At 41.6% G+C, this 12,135-nt stretch overlaps 1 protein-coding gene across 1 annotated transcript; it reads right to left on the bottom strand.

Annotated features, from left to right (window-relative positions):
• Nucleotides 1-7,723: 7,723 nt before the first annotated feature.
• Nucleotides 7,724-8,596, bottom strand: LOC130736059 (uncharacterized). Its single transcript, XM_057587913.1, has one exon. It carries the CDS (start codon nt 8,594-8,596, stop codon nt 7,724-7,726), a length of 873 nt encoding a protein of 290 aa, XP_057443896.1.
• Between the last annotated feature and the right edge of the window lie 3,539 nt (nt 8,597-12,135).

Here is a 12,135-nt window from a genome sequence, read left to right as displayed (position 1 = left end):
AATGTGCCACCTATCTTAAAAAGTAGAAGAAAGGCATGCTGGTAACCTGGTCAAATGAAGACACAGATGAGGAAGATGAGGTTTTTGCTAACAAAGTTACTGCTTTCTCTGGAACGGTTTATGAAACTGATACTAGTGATGAGGATATAACAGATGAAGATCTACTTGAGACATATAAGTTATTGCATAACAAGTGGAAGGAAGCATGTAAACTTGTGAGAGAGCAGGAAAGCAAAATAGAACAACTCACTTCTCAAAAAGAAAAACTGTATGAGATCAGTACTAAGCTGAAAGAAGAGCTTGATGACTGGAAATCAAAGGTAGAAGATATTGATACTCTTGAAAAGGTAAATTTGATATGTATTAATGCAAGGCTACAAGAGGAAGTAGGATCTCAAAAGAACAAGCTTTTAGCCACACACAAATCACATCGAATGTTGAACAATGGTTCTGACATGCTTGATGAAATTCTTAAAGAAACAAGCAAACAAGGGAGAATTTTGAAGGATATTGGTTTTGATTACATGGCTCCTAACAAGGAAGGTCAGAAGGGATCAAAGAAATTTGTAGTTGTTGCAACACAATCTGAGTTCAAGAAACCAAGCAACTACCTAGTGTCAGGATAGATGTCACAACATGTGCCTCAAAATGTGAATCCTTAGTACAAAAGTGTCAAAAGTCCCCTATGGAGATGTCATTATTGTGGGAGAAATTGTCATATAAGGCCTTACTACTTCAAGCTATATGGTTACCCTCAGATACCAAATCAGTCAAGAATTTCAGAAAGTACACAGGTGAAGAAGAATGGAAGCCCAAGGGTGAGTTTTCAAGTCTCAAATCTCACACACCCTTCAGAGCTTCATCAAGGGAAGAATGATATTTTGATAGTGGATGCTCAAGACGCATGACAGGAGACAAGAGCTATCTAGAAGATGTCAAGGGTCACTCTAGCAGCTATATCACTTTTGGAGATGGAGCCTGATAAGCGCATAATTGATGCACTTCATGTGTGTCTTTCTAAGCTTCATTATATACACTTTTGTTCTTTATTGTTATGAGTTAGACATGTTTTGACCATTAGTGCATATTTGGATTATTCATGGAAAAATGCTTAATTCTACACTTTTAGTTTATGTGACTGTTTTTCAATAATAGGTTGAATCTGGAGCTACAAATATCTAAATAGAGTGAATAATATATCGTTGGAAAGATAACTCGAATTCCTACAACTTGCATGTTCAGAACAATGCGGGAATCAACCTCTAACTTGGTCATAATTTCCTTGCAAAGTTGTTGTCGCTAATCCTGTGAGTCTCGAACAGTCTGCACTAAAATGATCATATCTTGGGCTACAGAACTCTGAATTAGGATCCGATTGAATTCCCGCGAAGCTGACTTAAAGAGCTACAACTCTTATGTTTACCTCGATTGAAGATTCAGACTTCTTCTGAGACCCGCGAATGCCTGAGTGTTAAGCAGCTTACTCCTATCTGTGGGCCCGATTTTGTGAAGATTTAGATAACAAGAAATTGTTACTTGGTGGACAAGTTTATTTATTAGTATAAATAAGTGAGGTTTAGGCTTTTGTTAGACACCACCTCTCCATGACCACCTCACCACCATCTCACCTCACCTCACCTCCACCTCCTATCTCTCCTTCTTTTCTAGTATGAGTTGCTAAACTCCCTAGTTAGTCTTAGGATTTTTAATATTCTTGTGTTTGCAAACTTGAGGTTCTGTTCTTCATGCAAATTACTTCTTTATTAATTTTCTTCAGAGCCAAAGGGAAGATCAAGGGAATTGGAAGGCTTGTAGGTTATGGATCCCCTGATTTGACTGATGTGTTACTTGTTAAAGGGTTAACTGCTAATATAATTAGCATAAATCAACTCTGTGATCAAGGCCTTGATTGAAGTTCAGCAAAACAGAATGTGAAGTTCAACAAAACAGAATGTGTAGTAACTTCAGATGATCAAGAAGTTCTAATGAGAGGAGTCAAATCAAAAGATAATTGTTATATGTGGATCTCACAAGAGAAGTCTCAAACCTCAAGATGCTTGATTACTAAAGAAGATGAGATAAACCTTTGGCATAAAAGACCGGGGCATCTCAATCTCAAGAGTATGCAGATGATCATCACTGAAGAAGCCATAAGAGGTTTGCCAAAATTGAAGATATGAGATGGAAGAATGTGTGGAGAATGACAGATTGGAAAACAAACCAAGATGTCCCACAAGAAGCTCCGACATCAGACCACAACAAAGGTCCTTGAGTTGTTACACATGGATCTCATGCAAGTTAAGAGTTTGGGAGGAAAAATGTATGTGTTTTTTTGTGTTGATGATTTTTCCAAGTATACTTGGGTTGATTTCATTAGAGAAAAATAAAAAACTTTTGAAATCTTCAAGAACCTCTGTCTGAAACTTCAAAATGAGAAGAGTTGTGTCATTGTGAGAATTAGAAGTGATCATGGTAAGGAGTTTGAGAATTTAAAATTCTCTGAATTATGTGGATCAAAAGGAATCGGTCATGAGTTTTCAGCTCCTATCACACCCCAACAAAACAGAGTTGTTGAAAGGAAGAATATGACACTGCAGAAATCAGCCAGAGTTGTGTTACATGCCAAAAAGATTTCATATAATTTTTGGGCTAAAGCCATGAATACTGCTTGCTACATTCATAATAGAGTTACTATTAGAGCATGAACATCCTCTACTCAGTATGAGCTATGGAAAGGAAGGAAGCCTACAGTGAAATACTTTCATGTTTTTGGCAGTAAATGTTATATTCTTGCAGATCGTGAACAAAGAAGAAATCTTGATCCTAAGAGTGATGAAGGAATATTCATGGGCTACTCTACAAATAGGAGAGCAAATAGGGTATTTAATTCTTGTACTAAAACTATGATGAAATTAGTAAATGTGATAGTAGATTATGAGTCAGGTGAAAGGAAGGAAAATAGTTTGGTGGAAGATGATGATTGCTCTAAAAATGCAGATGTTTCAGAAGATGTCCTCCACAACGTGTCTGAGACAATTGCAAATGAACAAGAAGAAAAGCTGTCTACATCAAATACAGTTCCATCAATCAGAACCCAGAAGATCCAATTGTTTGTCTCTAACGGCACCATCGTTCTCATGGTCCATAGTTATCACTAGATCTATGTTCCAATTTCATCACGTTCTACTTGCAAGCGATTAAGTTCTCATTTCTCTTTGTTCAAGGCTCTAATAAGTCAACTTAGATTCTTAGCACTTATATCATCGAATAATGAAACATAAACGACAGAAATAATCACAACACCAAAAGGAATTACAGCTGGATGAGCGACCTTTTGGCAATATCCAAATCAGGCAGCATATAAGCTATACCAAAACACATAATCATATTCTCGTGCATACTAGTACTTATATCATGGCAAACTCATCAATCAAGCTATCACATATACTTGTGCATGAATCGAAAGAAAGAAAACTCGCCGACAACCACAAAAGTGGCTCGGCCAAACCCTAAAGGGCTCAAGGGTTTTCAAAACTCTTCCTTTCTTCCATTCCAACTTCACAAGCCAATGTCCAGCCAACAATATCAATCATATTCTCACAAAAATCCAGAACTGAACATTAATCATTTTTCATGCTAAATCATGTGAAAATCTAGTCAAAATCTAGTGAATAATCATGGAATTCATACCTATGACATGGGGTCATTTGATAAGCATTAACATATTGAGAATATCATCATACAAGCATCACAAATTTGGTAAAAATTCCAGTAGCGATCAGCAATAATCAATAGCACCAAAAGACTAAGAAAAATCCACCAAAACCCTTGTTTTGGGTGTAGCCGTGAGCACCCATGCTCTAGGGTTCTCTTTTTTTTTTATTAAAACATTTTGGCCATTCTCTAGGCCCACATACAGCAGCAAACTCATCATGTTAATCGTCAACATAATCATCCTTAAGCATATGATACATCACATAATTCGTTCTAGGCAAAATCATGGCAAAATTGTCAAGTTTGGCATCAATGGCAAGTGATCATGGCATCAACTTTTGATCATGTTTAAGGAAGCACATATCAAGTTCTTAAATCATAAGATCAGCCCCCAACCCCCATACAACATCATCATCACGAAATTCAGACCATAACCATGTAAATCATGCAAACCCTCATCATTTTGATCCTAGACTCTACCCACTAGATCCACTCTTACCTTAGCTTTTGGGAATGAAAGGATGAAAGAATGGTGATGGAATAGATGAATGGAGAAGTCCTCTCCTTGCTGCACCTTCAGCCTTGACTTGATCTTCTCCTTTCTCTCTTGATCTCTCTTGCTTTCACTCCTTCTTCTTCTTCTTTCTCTCCTCTAGCCGCCGCCCTCTCTCACTCTCTTATTCTTTCTTTCTTTCCTTTTTTTCTTCTGAATGTGTGTGGAAAATGAGGGTATGTGTTTGGGTTTCTCACTCAGCTCCTTTTTGTCTCTCAAAAGGTTGAAAACTCTCCCCCTTTTACCCCTATACCCGCGGCCACACTAGGTCATGTAAGGGCATCCACAAATTTCACTCATTTGAATGGAGACAATGCATTTATGGCTCATTATTCTCCTTTATTCCCTTGAACAAACTGATCAGCCATGAATATGAGCAATAATCCCTCAATATTCCCCTTAACCCATGCATTCCTAGTCAAAAACAAGTCTTCCTTCTTCTCCTCTTCACATACTCGAGTATGACCCTCCTTCTTGGCCCTCCAGCAACCGAAAATCAATTATCTTGGAGTCCTTGACCTTACACATAATTATTTCCTAACCCCCGAGTATTATCACTTCAATATTAATAATACTATACACTCCGATGCATCAAGGAAAATTCACAATTCACAAGCAAGTCACATTCTATCATTTATTCTAAAATAAATAATTTTATTCATCAAAGTAGGGTCTTACAATACCACCTCCCTTGAAAATAGTTTCGCCCTCGAAACTTAAGGGTTTACAAACAAGTCGGGATGTGACTCCCGCATCTTATCTTCTAATTCCCATGTAGCGTCGCCTGTCACTTGATTCCACACAACCTTCACCAAGGACACCACCTTGTTTCTCAAGTGTTTCGTGCTCTTGTCGACGATCTTGATGGGTGGCATCACCATCGTAAGGTCATCCTTTAGCTGGATGTCATCAGGTTCAATCACATGAGAATCATCAGTCATGTACTTCCGCAGTTGCGACACATGAAGCACATCATGAATGTTGGATAGGAATGGCGGTAATGCCATCCTGTATGCCACTGGTCCAACTTGCTCAGTAATTTGGTACGGTCCAATAAACTTTGGAGTAAGCTTCTTCGACTTGATCGCCCTTCCGACACCTGTCATCGGGGTAACCCGCTAGAAGACATGATCTCCAGCTTGAAATTCTAGCTCTTTTCTTCGATTGTCAGCGTAACTCTTCCAACGACTCTGCGAAATCCTCATTTTTTCCTGGATTCGCTTCACCTCCTCTGTGGTTTGTTGAACCATTTCAGGCCCAACGACCAAGTTCACCCCGTCTTGATGCCAGCACAAGGGTGTACGACACCTACGACCATACAAAGCTCCGTAAGGTGCCATCCCTATGCTCGCATGGAAGCTGTTTTGTAGGTGAACTCAATCAACGGCAACAACTCATCCCAGCTTCCCTGATGATCTAACACACAAGCCCTTAGCAAATCCTCCAAGGATTGAATAGTCCTTTCGGTTTGCCCATCCTTCTGTGGATGATAAGCGGAACTCAATCTCAACTTGGTTCCCAGAGCTTGCTGTAAAGCTCCCCAGAAACGTGAGGTAAACCTCGGGTCTCTGTCCGACACAATGCTAGACGGTACACCATGCAGACGAACAATCTCAGCGATGTAGATCTCTGCTAGTTTCTCCACTTTGTAGTTCAGATTGATCGGCACAAAGTGAGCAGTCTTCGTCAATCGATCAACCACTACCCATATTGCATCAAATCTCCTTCGTGTTAGGGGAAACACCGTCACGAAGTCCATAGAGATGATGTTACACTTCCACTCAGGGACATCCAACGATTGTAGTTTCCTTGCTGGCTTCTAATGTTCCACTTTCGCCTTCTGACAAGTCAGACATGTCGACACGTATTCAGCTACTTGTTTCTTCATCCCAGGCCACCAGAAATGAAGTTTCAAGTCTTGATACATCTTGTTCATTCCTGGATGAATGCTCAATCTGCTCTTGTGGCCTTCATCCAAGATCAATCTCCTCATAGCTGCGTCACTGGGTACACAAACTCGTCCCTTGCAACGCAATATACCATCGTTTCCGATAGTGAATTTCGGTGCCTTTCCTTGAGTAACAAGTTTGCGCCACTCAATCAGTCCTTCATCGGTCTCTTGCTTCGACTTTATCTCGTCCAAGAGTCCACTCGACACGGTCACCATTCCGAAACACAACTTTCCTGGCGTGAGCTTAACATCCAAGCTTAGATCTCGGAATGCCTCCAACAGTTCTAATTCCTTGACCATCAACGAGGATACATGTATAGCCTTTTGACTAAGAGCGTCAGCTACAACATTGGTTTTCCCCAGATGATACTGTAGAGCGAACTCATAGTCCTGCAGAAATTCCATCCATCTTCGTTGCCTCGTGTTCAGATCCTTCTGATCGAACAAGTACTTCAGACTCTTGTGATCACTGTAGATCGTGAACGTACTGCCATACAAGTAATGCCTCCAAATCTTGAGAGCATACACTATAGCAACCAACTCCAAATCATGCGTAGGATAGTTCTTCTCGTGAATCTTTAGCTGTCGCGAAGCATAAGCAATCACCTTCTTCTCTTGCATCATTACACAACCCAACCCATTATGTGAAGCATCACAGTAAACGTCGTATGGTTCACCCTCCTTAGGTAAGGCTAGTATTGGTGCGGTAGTCAGTCGCTTCTTCATCTCCTGGAAACTCTCTTCACATTTCTCCGTCCATGCAAATGGTTGATTCTTCTTTGTCAATTGAGTCAACGGTGAAGTCAACTTTGCATAATCCTTTACGAAGCTTCTGTAGTAGCCAGCAAGTCCAACAAAACTTCTGATATCGCTTGCTGTCTTAGGTTGTTCCCATGACAAAATCGATTCAATTTTGCTAGGGTCAACAACCACACCCTGACTTGATATGACGTGACCCAGGAACTTCACCTCTTCCATCCAGAATTCGCACTTGGAGCCATTAGCATACAACTCCTTCTACCGCAATACCCCCAGCACTTGACGTAAATGCTCTTCGTGTTCCTCTTTTCTCTTCGAGTAAATCAGAATGTTGTCAATGAACACCACCACGAACTTGTCCAAGAATAGTCTGAACACACGGTTCATATAATCCATGAATACAGCAGGTGCATTGGTAACTCCGAACGGCATCACAAGGTGCTCATAATGCTCGTATCGAGTTCTGAATGCAGTTTTTTGGATATTAGCCTCCTTGACACTGATCTGGTGATATCCGGACTTCAAATCTATCTTCGAGAAAACAACAACACCCTGAAGTTGATCCATCAAGCTGTCTATCCTAGGCATCGGATAACGATTCTTCACTGTCACCTTGTTGAGTTGTCGATAGTCTACACAAAGTCTGGACCTCCCATCCTTCTTCTTCACCAACAACACTGGTGCACCCCAAGGCGACACATTTGGTCGGATAAATCCCTTGGAAGAGAGATTCTCCAACTGCTTTGCTAATTCCGCCAACTCTGCCGGTGCCATCCGATAAGGCGCCTTGATATTGGTCCCGTGTCGGGCATGATATCAATAGAGAACTCTGTTTCTCTTACTGGCGGTAATCCGGGCACATCTTCTGGAAATACATCCACAAAGTCTTGTACCACCATAATGTTGCGTACATCGCCGTCGTTCTTCGCTTCCGCTACAACAGAATTCACGAAGGCTGGTGAACTCTTTCCCAAGGTGTACGAATTCAAGTAATCCGTAACGCCTGAATCTGGAAAAACAACGGCCTTGTTAGCACAGTCCAAGAGAACGTGATACTGTGTCAACGAATCCATCCCCAGAATCACATCGAGCTCCTTGAGCCCTAAGCAGACGAGGTTCGCAAAGACCTTCTGATCCTCGTAGATCAACGGACACTGCAAGCATGCTGTGCGCGTAACTAATCGATCGGCGGCAGGGGTCGTCACCACCAAATCGAACGGTAAGTCAACAGTAAGCAATCCTAATTTCTTCACACACTCCTCAGCAATGAATGAGTGCGTAGCACCAGAATCAAATAACACCATTAATGAAGTTCCAGCGATAACACACGTACCCTGGTTAAGATCATCTGTCACTGCAGCTTGTTCGCCAGAAATTGCAAACACCCGACCTGGAGCAGAAGGTCGCCTTCCTCTAGCAGTGTTCAGCACCGGCTCGCCCTTTACGGTATTGGGGCAATCCCTCTCAACGTGCCCTGGTTTCTGACACTTCCAACAAACGATCTCCTTACCACATTCATTCGCGTAGTGCTCTTTCTGGTTGCATTTGAAGCAAACAACCTCCTCTCTGACCACTGTACCTTTCTGGTTGACTCTGTCCTGAGCGGACTGGTCCCCCATTATCAGGTCAGCCTTTCTGTCTGTTCTCCATTGCTTCCACTTCCTGGGCTTTCTCAACTACCTACTGATAAACCCTGATCCCAAGCGGCCTGACAACTTTCTCAATCTCATTCTTCAGACCCCTCAAGAACCTGTTGCAGAGGTAACCCTCATCCACTTGCGTCTGGAAGAAACGGAAATGCTTAGACAAAGCCTCCAACTTGGCAGCATATTCCCCTACAATCATTGTCCCCTGTCTCAACCTGATGAATTGGTTCTCCATCTCTTCCCGAGCAGTCTCAGGGAAATACTTATCCATGAAAGCCTTTTCGAAAGACTCCCAGGTGATAGCCTCATTGTTGGCAGTCATCAGCTGCTTAGCGCTCCTCCACTAATACTCGGCATCACCTTTCAGCATAAAGGCGGCGAGATTCACTTTTTCAGCACCACGAGTGCGGAGAGTCTCAAATATCTTCTCAATCTTCTGGATCCATAAATCTGCTTTCTCCAGTTCAACCTCGCCATGGTACCTAGGTGGTCCATGACGATTGAAATCGCTCTTCATGCGGATCTGGTCCTGTGCCAGCTCCCTCTCAGCTCTTTGTGCCCTTCTGGCATCCTCTTCAACCCTTCTTGTATTCTCTTCAGCTTCCCGCTGAAGATGTGTCGTGGCTTGGGCAGCAGTAGTGGCAGCCTGCTGGGTCATTACCTAAGCCAGCTATGCCATTGCTTGAGCAAGCTGAGCATTGGTTGGGTCCTGTCTCGGTGGCATGATGAAATCCTACTTAGAAATAGAACCACAACCCAATGTCAGTGCCCCCATTTAAAAGGAATAACTAAATATACAATAAATAATTAATCTCAAGTATCACGACAATGATACTAATTTCAGACAATCTCACAGCCAAGCAAACATCTTAGCAAACAAGTCTACCCAATCTCACCGCGGTAACCTAGAACTCATCAAAAACAAACAACAACGAGTTCAACTCGTGTGCCCAAAACCCTAATGCTCTGGTTTCTCAACCGGAGCTTTGATACCACAATGTAACGCCCCGATTTCTCGAGTGTCACACAGTAACCAATCACATGTATTTTCGTAAAGAGTTTTCGTCGATTCACTTATTAATCTTGCATTAATGACAAAGTTTCAATTATTGTGAAACTCTTGAAAACTTTACGTTTTTAAACTTGTGGAATAAATAAATCATACATTTCTGAATAAAGCAACTCTTTAATCAAAAGCAATAAATAATCCAACAGTACAAGAGTTGAAACCTCGGGCTAAAGCCCTAAACAAAAATACAACCATAATCTCTGGAAATGAAGCAAATAAAGGATAGTTCAGAACTACGTGTCACTCTACCCCCAACAAGACAAACATCAATCACTCCTCGAGCCACCCACATTGTCTTTTCTTTGACGGAGAACCGGCATCCAGATCTGGAAGTGAGTCTAGAGGCGGGGCTGGAAAGTCACCAATACGCCCCCACCAGGCTGGTACCTCATGCGCTCGAGACTCCGCAGTCGTCTCCTCAGAAGGATCTGTCTCCCCCGTTGAAACCCTAGACTCTTCATCCTTCGGACAGTGGAACCTTGCCGGTAGATAGGGCATCTCAATTATCCCTCCGCGTATCAACTGCTCCTCCACAATGTTGCCTTGCTTGTCTCGTCTGTAAGTGCCACGTCGCCGACGTAAATCTTGCGAACTCCGGACGCGTCGACCGTCCAAAATCGATCGCCATCTTGATCATTCAGTCTTATCACCCAGGAGTGGGCATAAACCATAGTCTGGGTCAGCGCCATCTACCCCCCCCCCCAAATAAACACATAGCAAACATTGCAAGGGTCAAATCTCATGTTCACATATAGCAAGATCATATATCACATAAATAATAAGATTTAGATGGAAAATATTTAAGTCTCATCTCAGTTAGTCACCTAAGTTCAGTTAGACTAACGTCCTAACCATCCACACAACCACCTCAACACCATGGCCAAATCATGATCATCCGCAGATGAACAATCACAAGGGGACACTCAGTACAAACCAAGTCACAAGGGGACACACAGTACAACCCATAATCTCGAGGGACTGCAGTCAACCTCATCACGTGGGGACACACAGTACAACCCACAAACACCCTCGCGTGCAAGCAACTGTTTATCTCTAACGGCACCATCGTTCTCATGGTCCATAGTCATCACTAAATCTATGTTCCAATTTCATCACGTTCTACTTGCAAGCGATTAAGTTCTCATTTCTTTTTGTTCAAGGCTCTAATAATTCAACTTAGAGTCTTAGAACTTATATCATCGAATACTGAAACATAAACGACAGAAATAATCACAGCACCAAAAGGAATTACAGCTGCATGAGCGACCTCTTGGCAATATCCAAATCAGGCAGCATATAAGCTATACCAAAACACATAATCATATTCGCATGCATACCAGTACTTATATCATGGAAAACTCATCAATCAAGCTATCACATATACTTGTGCATGAATCGAAAGAAAGAAAACTCGCCGACAACCACGAAAGTGGCTCGGCCGAACCCTAAAGGGCTCAAGGGTTTTCAAAACTCTTCCTTTCTTCCATTCCAACATCACAAGCCAATGTCCAGCCAAAAATATCAAGCATATTCTCACAAAAATCCAGAACTGAACATGCATCATTTTTCATGCTAAATCATATGAAAATCTAGTCAAAATCTAGTGAATAATCAGGGAATTCATACATATGACATGGGGTCATTTGATAAGCATTAACATATTGAGCATATCATCATACAAGCATCACAAATTTGGTAAAAATTCTAGTAGCAATCAGAAATAATCAATAGCACCAAAAGACTAAAGATAAATCCACCAAAACCCTTGTTTTGGGTGTAGCCGAGAGCACCCATGCTCTAGGGTTCTCTTTTTTTTTATTAAAAAATTTTGGCCATTCTCTAGGCCAACATACAGCAGCAAACTCATCATGTTAATCGTCAACATAATCATCCTTAAGCATATGATACATCACATAATTCGTTCTAGGCAAAATCATGGCAAAATTGTCAAGTCTGGCATCAATGGCAAGTGATCATGGCATCAACTTTTGATCATGTTTAAGGCAGCACATATCAAGTTCTTAAAGCATAAGATCAGCCCCAACCCACATACAACATCATCATCATGAAATTCAGACAATAACCATGTAAATCATGCAAACCCTCATCATTTTGATCCTAGACTCTGCCCACTAGATCCACCCTTACCTAGCTTTTGGGAATGAAAGGATGAAAGAATGGTGATGGAATAGATGAAGGGATAAGTCCTCTCCTTGCTGCACCTTCAGCCTTGACTTGATCTTCTCCTTTCTCTCTTGATCTCTCTTGCTTTCACTCCTTCTTCTTCTTCTTTCTCTCCTCTAGTCGCCGCTCTCTCTCACTCTCTTACTCTTTCTTTCTTTCTTTTTTTTCTTCTGAATGTGTGTGGAAAATGAGGGTGGGTATGTGTTTGGGTTTCTCACTCAGCTCCTTTTTGTCTCTCAAAAGGTTGAAAACTCTCCCT

This window comes from Lotus japonicus, chromosome 2 (genome assembly GCF_012489685.1).
Source record: "Lotus japonicus ecotype B-129 chromosome 2, LjGifu_v1.2".
Lineage (NCBI taxonomy): Eukaryota > Viridiplantae > Streptophyta > Magnoliopsida > Fabales > Fabaceae > Lotus > Lotus japonicus.
Note: the sequence above shows the minus strand (reverse complement) of the source record. Positions and strands in the feature narration are given on the sequence as shown.